The 25,521-nt window shown below is 36.0% G+C and overlaps 1 protein-coding gene across 7 annotated transcripts in view; it reads right to left on the bottom strand.

The window, feature by feature from the left end:
* ATE1 (arginyltransferase 1) overlaps positions 1-25,521 on the bottom strand; it is a 157,358-nt gene that overhangs the window by 62,649 nt on the left and 69,188 nt on the right. For 6 of the 7 annotated variants that reach the window (XM_057734485.1, XM_057734478.1, XM_057734482.1 and 3 more), the window contains 2 exons: positions 12,791-12,972; positions 8,531-8,630 (listed from right to left, as the gene is read on the bottom strand). In XM_057734485.1, the coding sequence (XP_057590468.1) occupies positions 8,531-8,630; positions 12,791-12,972 (282 nt within the window). The remainder of the gene's footprint in view (positions 1-8,530; positions 8,631-12,790; positions 12,973-25,521) is intronic. The other variant, XM_057734483.1, reaches the window with a different exon arrangement.

Here is a 25,521-nt window from a genome sequence, read left to right as displayed (position 1 = left end):
GTATGAGAAGGTGTCAAAATAGTGATGTAAGCTAAGCTTTACATGCAAATATTAAACATTTTGAAAGCACAGGAAAATTCACTTTTAAAAAACCTTTAGAAAACTAAATATATTTAAAGCCATAGCTGAATTTTTTATGTATATATAATAATGATACATATATATACAAACTACTGATACACAACGTATAAAACTATATATAAAATAAATATAAACCAACAGCTGAGTTTAAAAAATACTGGTTTTTAAGCAGAATTTAAAAAAAACAAACCTGTTCAGGTGTTCACCCTCTGCAGTGCCACATGTTCCAGGAAGTGCCTCCTCCCATCACCCCAATCACAGCTTCCCTAATTCCATTCCCCTCGCTAGCGACTGGCTCAGGCACAGAAAAGAGGCACAACTTTGACAAATGAAACAAATGAAGTAGGCTAAGAGGCTTCCTGGTCAGGTTTTTCTTGATCTCAAAAAAAGAGATCACCTCTCACACATCAGGATAGCTACTGTCAAAACAAATAAACAAACAAACAGAAAATAAGATTTGGAAAAAAGGGGAAGAAATTAGAACCCACGTGCACTGCTGATGGGAATGTAATGGTACAACTGTTTTTGAGGTGGTTCCTCAATAAATTCCACAAATATTACATACAATCCAGCAATTCTACTTCTGGGTATATACACAGAAGAACTGTAAGCAGTCTTGAATACATATTTGTACAGACATATTCAAAGAAGCATTAGTCACAACAGCCAAAAGGTGGAAGCAACTCAAGTGTTCATCAATGGATGAATGCAAAAACAATACGTGGCACATACATACAATGGAGTATTATTCAGCCTTGAAAAGGAAGGAAATTCTGACACCTGCTACTACATGGATGAACCTTGAAGCCATTATGTTAAGTGAAATATGCCAATCACAAAAAGATAGAAACTGCATGATTCCATTTATATGAGGTGCTTAGAGCAGTCAAATTCAGAAAGTACAACGGAGGTTGCCAGGGGCTCAGGGGGAGAGGGGAACAGGGAGCTATTGCTTAATGGGATCAGAGTTTCAGTTTAGCAAGATGAAAGGAGTTCTAGAGATAGATGGTGGTGATGGTTGCAGAGCAATGTGAATATACTTAATACTTCTGATCTGTGCACTTAAAAATGGTTAAGATAAATTCTGTTATGTACATTTTATCACAATTAAAAGTAATATTTTTTAAAAAAGAGATCCAGGAGACGATATTATTCTTCTCTGCTTCTAGCCACCGCTGATGGCTCGTGATGCCTGAAGGCCAGCAACCACCCGTAGCTGTGAGAGGAGCAGACCGAGAGGACGAGCATTCCCTGAGGACGGCAGCCAGAAAGCCACACCTTCCACTCCCACCTCAGCAGGACAGCTCCTCCAAGGAGAAACTCTCCGAAGTTGAAAACAGAATTTCCATTCACTTCACCGAGTTCCCAAGTCCCCAAATCAGTACTGTGTATGCCAAACAGTACCTAGTCCCATGAAAGCAGTCACAATATGGTAACAGTAAAGTGAGCAGTGACAACACAACAGATCAAGACAACTTCCTTTCATAATGATTCTGTAGTCTAGCTCTCATTAAATTCCTCTGTGACCACCCTGGGCATAAATCTAAGACTATGGCCACAGACAAAACCTACCTATGTACTATTTATATAAATCAAACTTTATTTAAAACACATAGAGAACAGTAAAACCAAAATAATTCAGTAAAAATGCATTTTAGGGAATTATGATGCACAAGAACATAACCGGTATCACCTAGCAAACTCTGAGTACTCTGAGAGGAAGCGCTACTGCAACACATGCCATCTCAGTAACTATGTAGATGGCTAAGTGGTGATTTTCATCTTGCAGTGCTCAACATTAGCAAGACAAGCAAAATCAAAATGCGTCATTGTGTTAACGCCTTGTCAGGCCCAAGTCTAGGTATTAAATGAAATGCTGCATAAGGATGAATTCTCAATAAGCCAAGTGGGCTCATCTTTAGGTATGACCACACGTGCAAATTAAGTAACTATGCCAAAACTCTCTCACACTGAGCTGTCGGCAATTTCATGGGTCAGCTCAGCTCAATTCAGGACATGAGTCTGCGCAGCTCAACACAGAATGATTTCCATCTACATGGAAATCTGCAACTGTATCTAGGGATTTCCATCCTACAGCATGTGTTTCAGTGATCTGTTGCTAAGTAATAAACCACCCCGAAACTCCAATGTTTAAAACAACAATAATTAATTATTACTTATGATTCTGTGAGTTGGCTACAGCTCAGCTAGGTGGTTCTTCTCCCCGTCTCTCTTAGGCTCAGTCATGCACCTGCATTTAGCTAGTTGCTTGGCTGGAGCTGAAACATCCAAGATGGCTTGAGGCCTCGCAAGTGGCCTCTCAAGCCAGCAGTGTAGTTGGACCTTTTACATGATGATTGGCTTCAAAGATAAAGTCTGTCCTCTTAAGGCTTGGGCCTGTCTGAAGTCTCAGAAAGTTACTTCTACGGTATCCTTTTAGTCAGTGCAAGTCACACGGCTAGTCCAATCCATGGTGAGGGAAACAGAATGTACCTCGGATGGACGCAGCAGCACACACAAACAGGGTACAGAGTGAGAGGAATTGATGATGGAAAGCTCTGGGAATCATCCACCAAATGATGGTCCTTCCTACACATAAAGACAGACTCTTCATTTCAACACGTCTTCATGATAGCTCATTACTCAATTAAAAAGAGCAGGCAAAACCAGCTCTTTTGTATATTTCAAACCTGTTAAATAGTTTAATTTGCTCTACATTACAAATGTATTATATGGTGAAGATTATAACTTACTATGTCTAAATCTACACCAAAATCGAAATGAAACACTGTCCTACTTTCAGGTACAGTCACTTGGTGTCACTTTATGCACTGGATTACAATTATGTGCCCCCTTAGATGTAACCCCCATTAGGGCAGAGCCCACATCTCTACCACTTCCTACTGTATTCCCAGTGTCTAGTGCATACCAGGTACCTAAGAGATTGCTGCTTCTTAGTTACTAAAAATATTCCTATTTTAAAATATATTCATTCTTTAATATCAGATAAAAAACACTTTTCGTAGATTTCTTCATTGTATAGTTTACAATATGGCAAAAATGTCACTACTAACACTTAAAATAGTTTGCTCTAAGAAAGAAGATAAAATTTCAGCTACTATTGTAGTTATATGCTAAATTTACCCTCATTCAATCTTGAAAATGAGAAAAATTTTAATAGTGTACAATTCACTTTCTGTGAGCTATCTTTTATTGGTCTCTAGTTTTAGACCTTCAATTTGAAATGAGAAATATTTATGCTTGGATCAATATCCACCTTACAATTTCAGCACATTTGCTGGTTGAAACTTCCCAAGTTTAAAAGCAATTGTGTTATTCTCCCAAAACTGAGGGTTCTCATTTGCTCAAAAAAAAAAAAAAAAAAAAAAAAAGTTCTTAATTGAAATGAAAATATCTTTACTCTTCAGTTACCTAAAATGACTTATCTTCAATCATGATACAAAGAAAACAATTTTCTTAAAATAACAACACAAAAATTAAAAACAACACGTTCTTGAGGACCCAAAACGTTCAAATCACCATGCCAGGAAAATGCTGGCTTTGCAAAATTAACTTAATATTCAAATATTCTATCGTTATTATCTCACAAATATTTATAAAGTCACTAAATATAGTACAAATTTTCAGAACTGTCTTTCCCAAGCACATACAATGTGTATGTGATATATTGGGAAAATGCTGAAGTTTTCTTTGAATAAAGTGAGTGTCTCCCTCCCACCCTCCACCTGCCTTTTCCACTCTGGGCTACAACCTAGTTTTAGAGGTTTTAATAATGTTTCCAAGTTTCCAACAGATCTTAATTTTGAGGATTTGGAAATGAGAAAGTGGGATTCCTGAAAACATAAATTATTCTTAAAATACTTCTAATATTCTTCATATTCTTTACTCAGTATGAGTAATTAAAAATTGTTTAACAAGAAAAATATCAAGTTTAGTAATACAGGCATACCCTATTTTATTGCCCTTTGCTTTATTGCTTTTTTGCAGATACTGCGTTTTTTACAATTGAATGTTTGTGGCAACCCTGAGTCAAAAGCAAGTCCAACAGCACTGTTGTTCCAAAAGCATTTGCTCACTTCGTGTCTCTATGTCACATTTTGCTATTACAAGCCTTCCACCAGCAAAAAGGTTATGACTTGATGAAGGTTCAGACGATGGTTAGCATTTTTTAGCAATAAAATATTTTTTAATTAAGGTACATACATTGTATTTTTAGACACAATGCTATTGCACCTTAACAGACTACAGTATAGTGTAAATATAACTTTCATGTGTACTGGGAAATAAAAAAATTCATGTGACTCGCTTTACTGCAATATTCACTTTATTGTGGTAGTCTGGAACTAAACCCACAATATCTCTGAGGTGTGCCTGTATTTACAAAGAACTTTATTTTTAGCCTATAGAGAATATTAAAACACTGGAAAGTGCCAGCAAACATTACTAGGCACTATTTCTAATAACCTAACATTTGGATCTCTTACCATGCTAACAGCACTACACAGGACCACAAATTAAAATTACCAATTTATGATCTTCTTTTGCTTCTAAGTAATTTCTTGAAATACCATTAATATACTTTATATATAAACTGATTGATATTTATTACATTTACAGTGTTATGTACATTGTTAACAGCACATAGGGCCACAAAATATATAACATGGGACACTGACAGGACGGTGACTGCCTTCCTCCTCCTCTTTTCTATAAATATGTGTGGCACTATCATCTATTAATCCTTACTTATACGTTCCTTACTCCATGAAATGTGCTCCTCCGTCATACCCACTCTTTTGGGGGGGCCTCTCTTCCCTTTTAGTCAAACCCTTTCCTCTTCCATACCTTATGCAGCAAATCTCACTGCCTCCCAGGCCACTTAGGAGACCACAGTACTGACCTGATTTTACATAAAACACCCCCAATCTTCACCTATATTACAAGTTTTAAGAAGAAGGTTCATGTTTAAATCTTTACACATCTTCAGAGTTTAAAACAGAGGTATTCGGTTACCATTATTATGGTGGGCAGGATGTAATCTGTTCCTTTATACTGCTCTATACTTTCCAGAGCTTTTAAAGTGGGCTACTAATACTTGGAAAACATCAAAGAGTTGAATTAAAGAGAGTCATAAAACTTAACATCAAAAAAACAAACAGCCCAATTAAAAAATGGGCAGAGGACCTGAACATTTTTCCAAAGAAGACATACAGATGGTTAACAGGCACATGAAAAGATGCTCAAAATCACTGACTATCAGGGAAATGCAAATTAAAATCATAATGAGATATCACCATATCTGTCAGAATGGCTATTATCAAAAAGACAACAAATAACAAGTGTTGACGAGGATGTGGAGAAAAGGGAACCTTCATGCACTATTGGTGGAAATGTAAATTCGTACAGCCACTACGGAAAACACTATGGAGGTTCCTCAAAAAATTAAAAATTGAACCACCATACAATCTAGCCATTCCACTTCTGAGTATTTTTCAAAAGGAAAACACTAATTCAGGGCCTTCCCAGGTGGCAGAATGGTTAAGAATCCGCCTGCCAATGCAGGGGACACGGGTTTGATCCCTGCTCCAGGAAGATCCCACATGCTGCGGAGCAACTAAGCCTGTGTGCCACAACTACTGAGCCTGTGCTTTAGAGCCCGTGAGCCACAACTACTGTAGCCCACGCGCCTAGAGCCTGTGCTCCACAACAAGAGAAGCCACGGCAATGAGAAGCCCGCGCACCACAATGAAGAGTAGCCTCCACTCACCGCAACTAAAGAAAGCCCGCGCACAGCAACAAAGACCCAACACAGCCAATAAAATAAATAAATAAATAAATAAATAAATAAATAAATAAATAAATAATTTATATAAAAAAAAGAAAAACATTAATTCAAAAAGATACATGCACCCCTATGTTTATTGCAGTATTATTTGTGATAGCCAAGATAGGGAAGCAACCTAAGTGCCCATCAATAGATGAATGGATAAAGAGAACAGGTATATATATATACAATGAAATATAACTCAACCATAAAAAAGAATTAAATCTTGCCATTTGTGACAACATGAATGGACCTGGAGGGTATTATGATAAGTAAGTCAGACACAGAAAAATACCATATGATTTCATTTATAAGTGGAATCTAAAAAGCAAAACAAAAGAACAAACATAAAAAAAAAAACCCACCAGAAACAGACTCACAGATGCAGAGAACAAACTGGTGGTTATCAGAGGGGAAGGGGACAGGGAATGAGTGAAATAGGTGAAGGGGAGGCACAAATTTCCACTTACAAAATGAATGAGTCATGGGGATGAAATGCACAGGACTGGGAATATAGTCAATAATACTGTGGGACTTCCCTGCAGGTCCAGTAGTTAAGACTCTGTGTTCCCACTGCAAGGGGCGTGGGCTGGATCCCTGGTCAGGAACGAATATCCCACATGCCATGTGGTGTGGCCAAAAAAATAAAAAATAAAAATAAATAAAAAATTTTGAAAAGAAAATAAAATTAGATCTGGAAATTAAAATAATAATAATATTGTAATAGCTTTATATAGTGACACATAGTAACTAGAATTCTTGTTGTGATCATTTTGTAATGTACAGAAATGTCAGATCACCCTACTGTACACCCAGAAACAACACAGTGTTACAGGTCAATTACACTTCAATAATAAAAAAATACAATGAAATAAAAATAGAGATAGTCATAATGGTAAGAACTTTTGTTAAAAGGGAAGTTCTGATATATACCTAAATCTGACAATAATACAATGAATTACAAAGTAAGAACAATCGAGATTGTGGTTCTCATTACAGAAACCTTTATTTCTGAGGCAGCAAAGAGATTTTCCTTAATTAACCAATTCAAATCCTTTCAAAACTCCAAATTCTGTGCTCTGAGACAAAAATTATATTAAAGATTCATTTTCCCATAATGAAAACCTTACAAACATTTGCAAATATTGTACTATGGAAAATATCTTACTGCTTACACTGAGCTCCAGGTTTTCTGGACTGTGACTGTGTCCAAAGGAAACAAAGCTACAACTGAATGGAGGGAGAAGGACAGGAGGGGGGAGGGTGAGGAAGCACCTTGATAAGGTAAACTTTTTCTTTTTTTTAAGCTCTTTATTGGAATATAATTGCTTTAAACTCTTGTAACAGCTTTTGAGGTACACCAAAGTGAATCAGCTGTATTTGTACATAGATCCCCATACCCCCTCCCTCCCGCGACTCCCTCCCACCCTCCCTGTCCTGGCCCTCTAAGGCATCACCCATCATCGCGTTGATCTCCCTGTGTTATACAGCAACTTCTCACTAGCTATCTATTTTACAGTTGGTAGTGTATATATGTCTATGCTACTCTCTCATTTTCTCCCAACTTCCCTTTCGACCCCCACCCCCCCAACCCCATGTCCTCCAGTCCATTCTCTGCATCTGCATCCTTATTCTTGTCCTGTCACTGGGTTCATCAGCACCATTCTTTTTTTAGATTCCGTATATATGAGTTAGCATACAGTATTTGTTTTTCTCTTTCTGGCTTACTTCACTCTGTATGACAGACTCTAGATCTATCCATCTCATTACATATAGCTCAATTTCATTCCTTTTTACGGCTGAGTAATATTCCATTGCATATATGTGCCACATCTTCTTTATCCATTCATCTGTTGATGGGCATTTAGGTTGCTTCCATGGCCTGGCTATTGTAAATAGTGCTGCAATGAACATTATGGTACATGTTTTTTTTTGGATTATGGTTTTCTCTGGGTATATGCCCAGGAGTGGGATTACTGGATCATATGGTAGTTCTAGTTTTAGTTTTTTAAGGAACATCCAAACTGTTTTCCATAGTGGCTGTACCAACTTACATTCCCACCAACAGTGCAGGAGAGTTCCCTTTTCTCACACCTTCTCCAAAATTTATTGTTTCTAGATTTTTTGATGATGGCCATTCTGACTGGTGTGAGGTGATACCTCATTGTGGCTTTGACTTGCATTTCTCTAATGATTGGTGATGTTGAGCATCTTTTCATGTGTTTGTTGGCCATCTGCATGTCTTCTTTGGAGAAATGTCTATTTAGGTCTTCCACCCACTTGGAGAAGGTAGACTTCTTAATGGGCACTGCTGTGCTACCCCAGGTAAGCAGGGCCCTACTGAAGTTCTAGAATACCTGGGATTGCTACATATTCAGTGAGTTTCTACAGATTAACCTATTTTAAACAAATATTAAGTGCCTATTAGGCACTGTTTTAGGCAATGAAGAAGCTAGATACTATAAAAAGTCTAAGACATTTAAAAAGAACTCACGATTTACACAAAAATGTACAAGCATGTTAAACTAATATGATGAGAAACTACAAAAGCACAAATTTTCATAACTTGAATCTACAGCAGACACGTGTGAAAATCAACTTTACCTTATATTTCATCTTGGGACATGAATGAATGTAAAAACCCATATAGTAATAGCTCAGTTGAGGTGTATTCTCATGAAGTTGCCTAGTAAAAGCAATTTCTCTGCCAAGAGAAGAATAAAGATGAAGGTACAGTTAAATTTAGTTCCAATATTCAAAGTACTATATAATTTGGCAACACATATTTGATAAAATATGACAGTAAGCTATCAAAAAAATCCAAGTGTTGAAAGAAAGACAATTTCATAAACACTTTAAGATCAGTTTTACTCAAGAGACACCAAAAAGCCTATTATTTTGAGCAAATGCACCAAAGTTCTAGTTTTACACTTTACTGAGCACAGCAGTGTATCTAAAATTCAAAAAGCATAAAAGTACAAAGATCTATTTAATACAATTCCTTATTATCCATTATCACCTGGAGTTTTCAAAGACTGGGTTTATCAGGTTAAAAACAGTACAATAAATTTTAGAGAACTTAAAAAGCAACAAATTTCAGGGAGAATATGATATGACCGTTTACATGCAAACACTTTCAACTATATATGAATATTACTCTTTCTTAAGTCCAGATGCTACTTTAATATTTATTTTCTCTATAACTAACAAGGGGGATAAAACCATGTTCTCTCACGGCCTTTTCTCTATATGTTGGCACAGGCAAGGATTAAATGAACAAAGAAGCTGTCAGCAATGCCTGAGCTCGACGTGGTTTTAATTTGTATCCGGATAAATCTGGGCACAGAATTTCACCCTACTTGTCCAACTGAATAACCACTTGTGTTTGAGAGGTTTAAGCGAAACTTCAGTACATTTCTGAAGTATGAGAAAAGTTGTTTTGTTTTTACGTTTGTTTCTTGAAGATTTTAATTTCTTCTTTGTTTTTAGCAGCAATGGATGCTTGAAATCCAAGGAGACATTTATTTTCTAAGGGAATAGTCTGTGCATTTTGCAAGTTCAAATTTGAATCAATGAAGGGTGGTTAGCCTAAAAATTCATTTTTACGACAGAAGTATTTCTAAATCCAAACAGACAGAACATTATTAGGCTAAAACAGAACAGATCCTATTACTCCTACAACTAATCCACTCTCAAGGTTCAAACTGAGGAAGAACACAAGGATATAGCAATGCAGGACCAGCCAGCTCTGATGAGGCCTGCCCAGCCCCACCCACCCTCCCTCCCTCGGCCTTGCTCATCTCAGGTAACTGCATCTCCATTCCAGCCCCAAGCTGTTCAGGCCCCAAGCCTATGAGCCATACTTAATTCTCCTCTTCCTCTCACCCCTGTGTCCAACCCCTCAACAAGTCCAGGTAGCTCTGTCTCCAAAATATACTGTGAATCTGACCACCTTTCACCACCTCCACCTCAGACATTTTGGTCCAAGCACACGTTACGCCTCCCTTGGACAATTCTAACAGCCTCCCAAATGGATTTCCAGTTTTCACTCTTGCCCCTCCATAACCCCCAAAAGCAGTCTAAGCAGTCATTTATAATATTAATCAGGCAAGGTAACCTCTCCAAGCCCTTCACCCTCACATTGGGTTGATATCACACTTAGATAAAATCCAACCTCCTTACCATTACCTATAAGCCCTTCTCCAACTGTCCCCTCATCAGCACCACCTGCCTCTCTGCCCTCCTTGCACAGCACTGTCTAGGTCCTACTCCATTTCCTAGCCCAGAAGGCCTTCCTTCTCTTCATTCCAACCACCTCAGGGCACTTGGACTTGCTACCTCTGACCTGGACTTCTATCCTCAGATTTTTACATAGCTGGCTCCTTTTCTTCTTTCTTGGCTTTTCAGAGAGGTCTTTCCTGACCACCTGATATAAAAAGGGCCTCATGCCTGCTACCATCATTTTTTTTTTGTCACAAACACAATGGAGTTTCTAAAACTGTGTTGCCGGTTTTCTAATTTACTGTTTGCTTTGACAAAGCCGGAAACTCTGTCTTATTCACATCTACGAACAGTTCCAGGACACAAAGATTGTGCTCAAATAAACATCTGTTAAGCAAACTAATTACACTTCTAAAATTCACCTTGCTTAAAACAAAAGGAAATAAATTCCATGCTTATGATCCCCAATTCAAACATTTTAAAAATTTGCAGACTAGATCACATAAAAATCTATATTTGATTACAGATTAAAATATAAAAACTATATTGATTGTATGATTGCTTAAGAAACTGAAGAAAGGGAAGAAATGGAGGAAAAATTTAACAGGTTTCACTGAAATACATTAAAATCAATAATGGAATTGGCAACTTGTAACCTACTCTCCCCAATACTGCTTCATAATGTCAATCTCCTGGCTGCCTTTCTTCTTCTATAAACACAGCAATTCAGATTCTCGAGAACACAGAAAGGAAGTGACAAGACTACAATCTGGTGGCAATCTCCAATGGCCCCAAATTCCATGCTCTCAGGCTTCTCTGCTACCTCCTCAAAGCTCTCCAGTTCCAGATTTTTCAAGAGATATACCAAGCAACAAATAGACTGCTGGGAATAAATTTTGCTGGGAATTATTTTAGGATTTCTATTTTAGGATTTCTCTAGCTCTTTGTTTATTGAGAAATGAAATATTTCATACAGAGGCTGGGATTTATTATATAAGAATAAATATCATTCTCAACATTTATTTGAGAAATCTAGACAAATCCATGCCTACACATTGTAAACTGAGAGACAGAAAAATAAAAGAAAGCAAATGGCAATAATTTCAAAGTACTGACTGATTCTGGTACAAAAAAAAGTATCTTTTCTGAAATATACACTTCTAAAGTCACAAAATGCCAATGCTTTAAATTATTCTAATTTCACAAAGAGTCTCAAAGATACTATAAAGAATCACGAATGTTTTTAAATTAGTTTATGCAAAATGTAATTAAATACATAAGAAAAATAAAAGATTATTATAGGGATCAGTCATAAACACTGTATAATTTTTACTCTATGTAACTTGGCATTAAGAAAGGTCATGTTGAAAATATCAACATGGTGAGCCACTGAAAAACACCAAAAACTCAATTACAGACCATATTTTTTTTAATCAACTAGTGATTTAAAAAAATCAACTCTCCTACTTTTATAATTCAGAGAAAAGCACATATACAATAAACAAAACAATGTCAAAGTATATTTTACCATGATGTGAAAAACATGACCATCAGAGATAAGGAATGGGAAAAACAAAGCGAAAAAAGTGATAAAGAGGGGGACTTCCTAGGTGGCGCAGAGGTTAAGAATCCACCTGCCAATGCAGGGGACATGGGTTCGATCCCTGGTCCAGGAAGATCCCACATGCTGCGGAGCAACTAAGCCCACGCGCCACAACTATTGAGCCCTCACTCTACAGCCCTCGAGCCACAACTACTGAAGCCTGTGCACCTAGAGCCTGTGCACCTAGAGCCTGTGCTCTGCAACAAGAGAAGCAGCCACAATGAGGAGTCTGCGCACCGCAATGATGAGTAGCCCCGGCTCACTGCAACTAGAGAAAGCCCATGTGCAGCAACAAAGACCCAAAGCAGCAAATTCCAAAAAAAAAAAAGTGATAAAGAGGGAGAAAAAAAAGAGAGACTGAAGCTCCCAGACAAACAACAGAAAAATAATTCTCAATCCTCCTTCCTCTTCTACCAGGAAGGAATAAAAATAAAAACAAATATTTTCATGAAACAAGACCCCACTCTTTTTATTATCAGGAGAATGCACCTAAAAATATATTTGCAGCCATTGACATAAAAAGGAAATCATCTTTTGATGAGGTCACAGAGTCAAGTGGACAGTCAGAGACTCCCTGGTCCTGTTCTATATACTTTATATAACTGTGTATTTCTTCTAACAGACTCACATTGCTTTAATTCATTTACACCAGATTTCTGTAATCTTTAGTTAATTATAAAAAATATATATACAATAGTGATGACAAGAAAAAAACATATAAATAATGTAACATTTAAAAAACATTAAGTGGCTCTGACAGGGGAGCTTAAATAAATGCATAAACTAAGCAACAAAAGCATCAAAATGACTTTTCATACACCAGACCAGATAGATACCTTAAAAAGCAAGGGAACTACCTACCATCAGACACTGTGGCCTCAGTTCTAAAAGTGGTATTTCTAAATACCAATATACAAGAGACTACTAGAACAACAAATTATTATGTACTATCCAATAGGATTTTTAGTGTTATAATAAAATATAATCAAATGAAGAATTATCTGAAGTTCTATATGACCAACTGTCAAAAGCAATCTTACCGGAGCGCAGAATAGACACCCAAAGACAGAAATGAATAATCAGGATCGTAGTACAAATATACAGACGATACACAGTAGGGGAGGATGTCAATCACCCCCACAGCAATGATCTTCCCATCAAGCCAATACTGCTGGTGAAAGGAGCCATAGCCACAATCTGGTCCATTAGGGGGATTCTCTGCCTGTGAAAAAGCAAACATACAAACATGAACACTTTGTAATTTTTCTCTTTATATTAAAAATCTTGATAATTAACCTTTTCTACTTGTATTTTACTCAGGTTAGTAAGTCCTAAAATTTCCTCTGTTGCCATTATCTTACAGCTCTCGGAAGAGTCATACCCTGCAAAATATTTTAGTTGTAGAAACACTGATGGAACAAAATAATAGAGGAAAATCAACTTAAGATTTTTTTCAACTTGTTTTAAAATTTCCAGTAGGAAATATAAAATCTACAGGATAAAGTAATACTATTAAACAACATTTTTCTCTTCCATACAGAAGTTGGGAAAGAAATGGTGAATGAGAGAAAGATGGAGAACATAAAGGCAAGGGCTGAGTGCCAACAGGAGAACTTGCCCCACACTGCCAGCCAGGCCTGACCTGTCGCTACCCCTGCACTCAGAAGGCATATGAGCTCCTAATTTTTCCTAGGTAAGAGTTCCTACATAAGTATTATAAAAAGCACTGTGACACTTCTCCCTATTAGCCAAACGAAAGTAAAAGTTATTTCCTTATCATTATTTTAGTATACCTATAATCCCACAGAAGAAAATCCCACAATTCTCTAAAGAAACCTAGAGATTTCAGAGTATAACCACTTTCTGTAAATAGTTAGTTGAATGACATTTCTCATTTTAAAATTCAACACGAATTTAAATGTAACTGTTATTAAATGATAACCATAAAATGAAAATTATGAAGCACCATAAAAAATGCTTTGCTAGAGACTGAATGGATGCTAGAGATGAACAATTTAAGTGAGCTCATATAACAAAACTTGTGTATCATGCGTACACACTTCAAGTCACAGAGAGTGAGTATGGAAGAAAGCTAGAAGGAAATGAAGGAAAGTGAAAAAAGTAGGTTTGCTAATACTAAAGCCAGAAAAAGACATTACAAGATAGGAAATCTACAGAACAATATCTTATGAACATAGATGCAAAAATCCTCACCAAAATACTACCAAATCAAATCCAACAATATATGAAAAGAATTATACTCCAGGACAAATCAGGATTAACTCCAAGTATGCAAGGCTGGTTCAAGATTAGAGAAGTAATTAAAAAAAGAAAAGCAATTAATGTAATCCAACTATGAAAACAGGCTAAAAGAAAAATCATATGATCACATCAATTGATAGAGAAAACACATTTGACAAAATCCAACACCCATTCATGACTAAAAGTTCTCAGCAAACTAGGAATAGAGGGAAACTTCATCAACTTTATAAAGAACATATACAAAAAGATCTACAACTGACATTATACTTAATGGTAAGAAACTGGATAATATCCCCCTAAAATTGGGAACAAGGCAATGATAACCTCTCTCATCACTGCTATTCAATATCATACCAGAAATCCTAGTTAGTGTAATAACATAAGAAAAGGAAATAATACATACCGATTGGGAAGGAAAAAAAACTGTCTTTGTTCACAAATAACATGACAAACTATGTAGAGAATTCCAAAGAAATCAACAACAAAAATTGAAACTAATGAGCAATTACAAGAAGGTTACAGGATACAAGGTTGATATACAAGTCATTTGCTCCCCTATATACTAGCAATAACAGGAATTTGAAATTAAAAACACAATACCATTTACAAAACCACCAAAAAAAATTATACACCAGTATAGATCTAACAAAATATTAATATATACAGAATCCATATGCAAAAAAACTATAAAACTATGAAAAAAGAAATCAAAGAAGATGTAAACAAATGGAAAATATTGTATGTTCATTTTGATTGAGAGGTCCATTCTTCCCAAGTTGGTCTCCAGATTTAATGCAATCTCAACCAAAAACTCAGCAACTTATTTTGTGAGTATTGACAAATCAATTCTAATGTTTATATGGAAAGGAAAAAGAGCCACAACGCCAACACAATACTTAAGAAGAAAAAAGTTGAAGGACTGACACCACTTGACATCAAGGATTACTATAAAGCTACAATAATCAAGATAGTGTGACACTGGTGAACAAACAAATAAAACAGCAGAACAGAATATAGAACCCAGAAATAGATCCATATAAATATAGTCAACTGGCCTTTGACAAAGAAGCAAAGATAATCCAAGAGAGAAAGGGCAATAATCTACACAACAAATAATGCTGTTAACAACTGGACATCCAAATGCAAAAAAAGCAACATCTAGTCACAGACCTTACATCTTTCAAACAAAATTAACTCAAAATGGATCACAGATTATGTAAAATGCAAAGCTATAAAACTTCTACATGATAAATAGGCAAAATCTAGGTGACCTTGAGTCTGGCAATGAATTTTAAGATATAGCACCAAAAAGCACAATCCATGAAAGAAATAACTGACAAGCTGGACATAATTAAAATTAAAAACCTCAAGTCTGTGAAATGCATTTTATAAGAATAAAAAGTGAAGCCACTGACTGCAGAAAATCTTGCAAAACATATTTCATAAAGAACTAGTATTCAAAAATATAAACACTTAAAATTTAACAATGAGAAAACAAACTCAATTAAACAGCAGGCAAAATATCTAAGGAGACACTTCACCAAAGAAGATGTACAGATGGCAAATAAGCATATAAAAAGATGCTTAAAAAATAAAAAGATGCACAACATCATTTGTTGTTAGGAAACTGAAATTTAAAAAAATGTGAGAGTACTATACAACTATTAGAATGACTGAAATCCAATAACCAACCTGTATATCAAATGTTGAGGAGGATGCAGAGCAACAGGAATTCTCATTCACTGATGATGGGAATGTAAAATGATACAGACACTTTGGTACAGGCATAAGCTATCAAGCCAAACACAAACACACAATGGAGAAACCTTAAATGCGTATTGCTAAGTGAATGAAATCAATGTGAAAATGCTACAGACTGTATGATTCCAATTAAATTATATAAAAGGCAAAACTACTGAGACAGTGAAAAGATCATTGGTTGCCAAGAATTGGGGGGTTTGGGGAAGGATGAATAGATGAAGCACAGGGGACTTACAGGATGAAACTACTCTGTATAATACTATAGTAGTGCATACACGACATCAGGCACTTGGTCAAAACTCACAGAATTTTACAACATAAAGAATGAGCTCTAATATATGCAAATTAAAAGAAAATCATTTAGGAGGTTAAGAGATCCCAAGAAGGAATGTAGATGGTGACAAGAGAATCTAACTGTATACATATGAAAAAAACCTTACTGAAAGAGACCAGGGAGGGGAAATGTGCTGACCTAAGTAACTTTAGGGGTCTATAAGAATGAAGGCAAAAGGAAACCTGCACATAAGCACTGCATTCTACCTGACAAAGTTGTTTACCATGACAACTACAGGTGAACAATTCTGATACTGATATACATGTACACTAGAATCGAACAACTAAGTAAAAGGATGACGGATGGTAGAAATCTAGATTCTCACTATTGGAACGGAAATTTACAGATAAGCAAGGGGAAGAGGCTAGAATGATCCACGGGGTAATGAGTTAGAGCTGGAGACAGGAGTACAAACTCATGTTTAGCTTAATATAGACACAGATGGTTACATAAAGAAATATTTATAGGTATGTCTATATCATAGATATGTTCATACAAGGGTTGGTATATGCACATTTATTTCTTTGCTTTCCCAGATGAGAAGACCTAAGAAAACAACACCCTGGTAGCAACAAGCATACCTAACACACAAATCTTGGTTTCTAATATCATTCTGCAATGAAAAGAACCAGGGCTCCTTGGAGAAATGGCTGATTCCAGGGCTGGGGCAGGAAATATACAAGATAAGCCTAGAGCACTTTGTAGTGCCAGAAAGTAAGGGAGTACACAAAAACAAAACAAAAACAAACCCACACTGATGGAGGTATATCAAAGAGGCACAGGAGTCAACCAAAGAGCTCCCAATGGCCAAAGCTGGGACAATTTGAGCAACAAAATAAAGCAGTGTTGGATTATAATACAAAATAAATGTCCACGAGTCCATACTGATATACATGATTGAATAAACTAATAAATGAGGAAGAAGAGACAAATTTCCCATGCAGAATTCCAAAAAAGTTTATGCTGATACTCTGCCTAAAGGTAGGGAAGCATAATTCCTACTACTTAAGTGTGGGCTGCACACAGTGACTTCTTTCCCAAAAGTACGGTATGGGAAGGGCGGGGGCAATAACTGTGCAGGTGATCAGGATAAACAACAACAAATAAGGGAAAATTTACTACGGTGCTAGCAACACCAGCGACTTCTAAAGCTTCCATTGCTGTAGTTAAAATGGTGCTTGGGCAGTAAATACATCTTTAACCTTTTAAGAGCTTCCACTAACTATTGCTATAATAATAAATTATGTCAAACCCTGGCTTTAGCATTCCCTGTCACATATAGCATTGCTCTTTAAAAAATCATTACTATTTCTCTAGAAACAGATACAGTTTGAAGAGTAGAACAGATAGGCAAACAGAAGCATTACCCAAAAGGAAAATAGAAAGGATATTAACCTGTTGTATCTACAACACCTAAATTAATGCCAACACTAAATTGCTAATAGACTTGAAGCCTAATCACTTGTCTCAGAAACTAGAACGCTCCAACTATGTAATAAAAAATCAACAAACTCCTACATATTAAAGAATTTTATGAAAACCACCTTTTAAATGTAAGCCCTGAGGCTCATAAGAATGAAGCTCCCTGTCTTTAAAAACAATCGTGCAGGAGAGCAACCACCTCAGTGACAGAGACAGAAAAACTGTCAGTTCATGATATGGAAGGTGGGGAGCCTGTCAAATGTCAGCAAACCTCCAAGTCAAAGCTAACTGGATGACTCTGAAATGAGTCTTCCACAATTTCAGTTTAGTGTGTCATTCTAGTAGGACTCATTAAATCAAATGAGTGTATTCATTCATTCATTTAAAAATGTATTTATTAAGGACATAATAAGTATGGACTCACTAAGCATATGCTCAATAAATAAATAACCAATATATTCTGTTAACCCTAAGTATAAATCAGTCCTGCTTGTTGTACCAGCTTGAAATATTTTTTTCAAACTGCAATTACCCTCTCAGTTGCCAATTTTCATCACTTCTCTCAATTCTCTGGACCTCTCAGTTAATAACCTGCTTCCATTTACTTCACTGATTCATTTTCCTTTGAGTCCAATCATGGCCAGTTTGTCCTACCACAGGCATTATTCCCACCTCTCAATTCACAGGAAAGCTGGGGGTCTTTCCCACCTGCAGAGCACTTCACATAGATATAGGCTGTTTTATAATCACTTAGGAGAGAATAAGCCATGTAACCATCTACTCTGACCGCCATCACATCACCTGAGGAAACTGGAAATCCAGAAATGATCAAAAACCATGCATTTATTAAATGACACACAAACTGGCCTCCAAACCCCTAAGTCAATGCTATATAAGAAAATCAGCTACTTTTAAACACTTTTAAATAAACTCGCTTTTCAAATATCCCTCATCTATTCAAGTCAGTAAATAAAGCAGCACGAAAAACAAAGTGTTTTAATACATGGTTAAAAATTTTTTTTCTTAAAACCTGCTTTGCTGTACTCCTTTTCTTTCCATCATGTTTTCTGACAATTAAAATATAAATGATTTCCTCTTCTCCCTTGTGGGGTCCTCACTGCCCAAATTTTAAAACACAGATTTCAAAAATGGAAGATGCTCCAAGCAAAGGCTGCTAAGAAGCTATTTTCCTAAAATTATATCTAAGACATCAGCACTACTGGTTAACAATGATCTGCTAGTCTCAACTTGGTAAGTTAATCAATACTTTCAAGCTTTTTACCAAGTACTTGGCAGCTGCGGAAAAGGGACTGGAAGTGAACCTGAAATATTGATTCCCTCAGCCCTCTTTGCAGCTGGAACAGCTAGAGCCTGCAGATCACTCCCTCCCAGCTGGGAAAGTCTGAAAAAACATCGGTGTTTGATACCACATGCTAAGCTGACCTAACTCAATGCTGGATGTGTGTCTCTGCACACATACATCTGCTGAATTGCTTCTATCCTTCCACCTGGCATAAAACTGCCACAATAGAATCTCTTCCCCTCAAACATAATCCCTTAATTCAAATTATGTAATACTTTAAAACATGGAAAGAACACAAGACTTTGAGGGACACAGTAAGGAGATAAAAGCAGAAAGAACAACAATCAGATCTGTGGCACCAGGAATCCACAGAATGCTTGGACTGGATCTCCAATCATTCAACAACATCCTTGAAACCCAGACTCACTGCACTTTATCATGCCATGTGCTTCAACATGCTATTATCTGGATACCTACTGATTACAATGTGTTCATGAGGAGCAACTAGAAATTATCTTTATTGTAAATTTAAACCATTAGCTAACACAGATTTGTCACCTTTACTCCACTAGGTTAGAAAGAGCCGTATCACTCTGTCCCTTCAATTAACTCTCCAAGGGGCTCAGTCCCCCAGCATTACAGAGGTCTCCCAAGTCACTGACTAGTATCTACTGATGGTTTTGAGAATCCTACTTCAATTCTTGGGATTGTTGCATTTCTTTAACCCCTTACTTAGTTAAGGTCTTTTAATGGTTAATACTCTTCAACTGATACTTAAAAACAAAGAAGGTGAGATAATCACAGACCAGGCAGTAAAATACACACACTATCTGGGAAAGTAACAGCAGTGCTGCCTCAATGATACAGGCATCACGTAAATCAGTGACTCTCAAACTTCTCAGTCTCAAAAGAACTTTCACTTATTGAACTGTATCTATAGATATTTACTGTATTAAATATTAAAACTGAGCCTTTCAAAAATATGTACTTGTTAATTCACTTAAAAATAACAATAAACGCAATACATGTTAATTAAACATATTTTGTTTAAAAATTACTACATTTTCCAAAACCAAACCAAAAAAAACTAGTTAAAAGAATGGCACTGTTTTACATTTTTGCAAATCTCTTTAATGTGTGGCTTACAGAGGACAGCTGTATTCTCATACAGCTTCTGCATTTGATTTGTAGCCTTTGGAAAAACATCCTTAAACACTCATAAGAGAATGAGAGTGAAAAAGGCTAATTATGAAATAATTTAGACCTTGAGAAGCCCCTGAAAAGGCCCCAGGGATCACCAGAGGCTGCAGGACCACACTTCTGAGAACCATTCATATAAATGTATTTTTTAAATGTAGGTAGAGAAGGAGTCCATAAACCATAAACTGCAAACAGAAAGGGAGCAGGTTATAGTGACTTGAGTCCAGGATTTAGAATCAAGATATCTGGATTTGAGCCCTAACTCCACTAACTGTACAGTTTCTGGCTATTTTATCTTAGCAAGACAATAACTTAACTTCTTTTAAAAGTATCAATTTCTGCATTTTTAAAACAGGAATCATACTCTATGCACCCTCAAAGGTAGCTGTGAGAAACAAATGACAACATACAAATACTTTGCAGACTGTGAGCAAATTTGAGTCCATTTTTGTTTTGGTTTTAAGGTGTCTGAACGACACATCCTAAAAGACTGTGTCTATGAAATTACAACAGTAGCTCATTTAATAGCAAAGTTATATAAACACAGAAGCTATCTTCAATTTCCTCACAAATAAGTCAGTAATGTGATTAGCAATATTTAATAGTTTATCTTTCTCATGCCCACAGTTTGTCACAGTTTTAGATAAGTGAAAGAATAAGCAAAGTTCTTTTTCAGCAGTTCCTCAATTTCAAGAATTTAGCTGATAGCAGGAAAAATATAACAATAAAGCTCACCGCTAGCTATACAAAAGAAAACACAGCCTAAATGTTGGGGAAGGATGGCATGGCTTCTGTGATTAATGAGCTACGCGGTACAATACCAAAGGTACTCTGTAGAAATGACATCAATATTAATGGGCCAATTCAGACTTCCGGCTAAATGGTTCCCAAAATGGGTGTATATTTACTCTGATAAAGTACACCTGTCTCCTGACGCACCTGCCTCCATATGCCTCAGTTATGTTTAAAACAGACACTGTTAAGACTCAAAGGAACAGGCAAAGGGGGAGTCATACTCCAGGCACCAGGGACAGCATTGGAGGGACTTACTTGTGGGTTCAAACACTAGAAGAGTGAAAGTCTTCAGGGGCTGTAAGACAGCAGGACCTGTGTTCTCCTCCCTGCCAAAGCATCCAAAAGTAACTCTCCAAATTCACATACCTGTTCACATAAAAATCTACGATTTGCCAACTGATGTCCTGAATTTTTTTTTAAAGAGTTTATGGAGGCCCCCAAAGTTAATCATTTTAAGAACTTGATTAAAAGTGCACCGCTTGAAAACAATTTATTCCCTGCAACTGTTTTGCCTTTTATTAACAGTTTCATAAAACACTACAAATAAACTTCAGATCCATTTTAAGACTAGAAACTCACGAAGACATTCAGCTGGTCAAAAAGCATATGAAAAGATGCTCAACATCACTAATGATTACATAAATGCAAATCCAAACTGCAATGAGGTATCATCTCACACTGGTCAGAATGGCCATCATCAAAAATCTACATATAATAAATGCTGGAAAGGGTGTGGAGAAAAGGGAACCCTACCACACTGCTGGTAGGAATGTAAACTGCTACAACCATTATGGAGAAAGGTATGGAGGTTCCCTAAAAAACTAAAAATACAGCTACCATATGATCCTACAATCTCACTCCTAGGCATATACTTGGAGAAAAACATAATTCAAAAAGATACATGCACTCCAATGTTCACTGCAGCACTATTTACAACAGCCAGGACATGGAAGCAACCTAAATGCCCATCAACAGATGAATGGATAAAGAAGATGTGGCACATATACACAATGGAATACTACTTAGCCATAAAAAAGAACAAAATAATTTCATTTGCAGCAACGTGGAGGGACCTAGAGATTGTCATACTGAGGGAAGTCAGAGAAAAATATCATATATCACTTATCTGCAGAATCTAAAAAAATGGTACAAATGAATTTATTTACAAAACAGAAATAGAGTCACAGATATAAAAATATTCATGGTTACCGGGGGAAAGCGGGGGAGAGAGAAATCAGGAGATTGGGATTGATACACTACATTACTACTGACATATATAAAATAGGTAACTAATAAGGACCTACAGTATAGCACAGGGAACTCTACTCAGTACTTTGTAATGATGTATAAGGGAAAAGAATCTTAAAAAGAGTGGATATATGTGTAACTGATTCACTTTACTGTAAAGTAGAAATTAACACAACATTTTAAATCAACTATACTCCAATAAAAATTAAAAAAAAAAAAAAAGAAACTCAAAGGTGTGCTAAACCAGTATGGCTTCAAAATTTACGTGATTTAAAAAAAATACTCATGGTTAATATACCACACAGCTTTGCACAAGTGATTTAAAAATGGAATGCAACCAATTCCTAACTTTCTGATAGACAGTTAGTACACTAAAGATGGCTACCAAAACTAACACACTTACTGGTTCACAGCTATACTGTAAGGTAGATATAATGACAGTCTACCTGGAAAGAGACTCCAACCTTGTTTCCAGTTAATGTCCAAAGTATGCGAAATTAAGGGCAAATTCTAAGAAAATATGTGGTGGCTGGACATGTAGTTCCCACCAAGGAATGTTCCATTAGAACAACAGATCTGCTGCCCAATGAGTTCTTGTTCCCCTGGCAAAATCCCCCCTCCTGATAAAGACAACTACAGCCTTGAACAAGTTGAGAACAATATCTAATGGGTTTAGCTACCAATACTCACTGCAATCTCCACCAGCAAGGAATATTTTGCATTTTGAGGTTACTTTTTTCTTCGCTGATTCTGACAGTTAACACAAATTGCAAGTACTCTGATTTGATATTACACTAGATATCAATGTTTTATAGCCCATTTTATATTATAGGCACCAGATTTATTGATCATAACATGCAATTATCTTAGTTAACATATATTTATAAATTAAATAATACTAACTCTATAACAAGACTGTATCCAAAAATTTTAGTCTATGCAGGCTTATTCTAATGTGATTATTTCCAATCATCACCTATATTTCAATCCAAAGACTTAGGTTTAAATGATTCTTAAAAAAGAAAAGAAAAAAAAGCACATGTGAAAGTAACAATATTTTGCTATTCTATTTTAAGCAACCTTTTCTCTGCTCACAAAGGAAATATATAAAAGTTAATTTTCCTAAGCAATATAAATGACAATTTTTACAGCCTGTAGATTAGGAAGAATTCATTCACTCTTCCTATTCACACAATTATCTCAGGCTGCAGTTCAGTGCTTTATGCTAGGTAAACATCTAAAGGCCTCAGTTTCATCAGAATCCCTGAGTTGGTGAAGATTATCCAGTCATTAGAGAGGAACATAATCTTATTAATCATCTATCCCAATTTCTGCTGGTAATCTCAATAAAAAGTACTCAGTAGCATCTAACCTGAAAACTTTCATCAGCGCATATTAAATAAGACCATGACATTCATAGCATAACAACTTCTATGCACTTCCAAACTGGAGAGAAAGAACCAAATTAGCACTGGCATATATACACCACCAGATGTAAAATAAGTGGCTAGTGGAAAGCAACTGTGTAACACAGGGAGATCAACTGGATGACTGGTGATGACCTAGAGGAGTGGGATAGGGAGGGTGTGAGGGAGGCGATATGGGGATATATGTATAAATACAGCCGATTCACATTGTCGTACAGTGGAAACTAGTACAGCACAAGCTAGTAAACAACTGGTTTACTACTGTACTAGTAATACACTCCAATAAAGGTCTGGGGGGAAAAAAATTGTAGGGACTTCCCTAGCGGTCCAGTGGTTAGAACTCCGCCTTCCAATGCAGGGGGTGTGGGTTCAATCCCTGGTCAGGAAGCAAAGATCCTGCGTGCCTCTCGGCCAAAAAACCAAAACATAAAACAGAAACAATACTGTAACAAATTCAATAAAGACTTTAAAAATGGTCCATATCAAAAAAATCTTTTAAAAAATTGTAAAATAAAATAATTATTGTAATTCATATAAAGAACTATTATGCAGTAATTAAAAATTATGTTTACCAAGATTTTTATTACCATTATAAACATTTCTCCAAATTAAGTAAAAATATAACAGTATAAAATGAGATGTATGATCCCAAGCATATGAAAAATTTCTATGTGTGTGTAACCACACACACACACACACACAAACTTGTAAAGATGGGGGAAAAAATCTAATATTGTCAGCAGAGTTTGTGAGTGATTTTTTCTTATTCTTCTATTGCGCATATTTTAAAAATAAACAGCCTGTTATTTTTAATAACATACATTAATGTATAATCAAAAAAGAGTTTTAAGATTGAACTTGGTATACCCCCCCAAAAAAAATTAAAAAAAAAAAAGAGTTTTAAAATCCAAGGTTGGAAAATTACTAGTAAGTGCTAAATAGATGGTTAAAAGGTGAAATCTGACAAAGGTCAAAGAAATTACTGGGTATTCTTTCAGTGTAGTTCTGATCTTGATTCTCTATTGACTGAGTTGTTTTTCAATTTGTTTGGGGTAGAGGTTAACTTATAGACTTCTGTCTAGTAGAACAAATAACCCAAAAGTTTACAGTTTAATGCCCTGTAAGACAATAACCAGTTGTATTTATCTGACTTAGCAATCTCATCTCAACCTTTTATTAAATTGCTTGCAGATATATATCAAATATATGTATATATCAGTATCTGTATTTTCACAAACACTCTTGGTACCAGTTCTAATGTCTCACTGGTTCTTGCATCAATTAATGAGTCAAATAAAACTTGACATGTGTTCATCCTCTATTTGCATGAAGGCCATGATTTTAATTTTGAGAAAATTATAGTTTAACAGTTTTGGAGGTCATCCACCAAGAAGTGGATGACTCACTTCATCAAGTAAACTAACTCACGTGATGGATCTAAGTAATTTATAAGTGCCTTCCCGTATGTTAAGCCTAGCATGTCTTTTCTCCTTTGTCTTCTCTTGACTCTCAAAAAGAGATTCCTATGTAGCAACAGAGTTCTAATTTTGCTCTGTTTCTCTAAGTCTTTTACGCTCTCTACTAAGTTTGTGCTTTTGTTTATGTCTTACGTCTGGTAAGTTATCCCCATTACTGGCAGCGACAGTTGATTCTGGTTCATAATCCCTGTTGGATGGATGATGGAATCTATTCTCGGTTGGATGAGAGAAGACAGATAATCTGGTTTGTTAGTTTTTGTCTGTTTCTTTATTTGTGAGTTCAAACAATTAAAGAGAACAGCTCTCTGAGTTCTGAACCAATGAGTCTCTTTTATTTTTGACCTGTGGCTGAAGTTGCAAAACTGAAGCTAAAAGCTCTCTATATGTTGTGACTCTATAATTCAGAGAAGTCTTTACTTCTTGCTGTACGTGAAATATTTTCCTATATCCAGAGAGTATTAATAAATCACACTATTTTATCTCTTAATTACAGGAGCTTTGTAAAACTGATTTATAGAAATAAGTAAGCATTTATATAAAT

The sequence above is a fragment of the Hippopotamus amphibius genome, chromosome 5, assembly GCF_030028045.1.
Source record: "Hippopotamus amphibius kiboko isolate mHipAmp2 chromosome 5, mHipAmp2.hap2, whole genome shotgun sequence".
Lineage (NCBI taxonomy): Eukaryota > Metazoa > Chordata > Mammalia > Artiodactyla > Hippopotamidae > Hippopotamus > Hippopotamus amphibius.
This window is presented reverse-complemented; position numbering and strand designations above follow the sequence as displayed.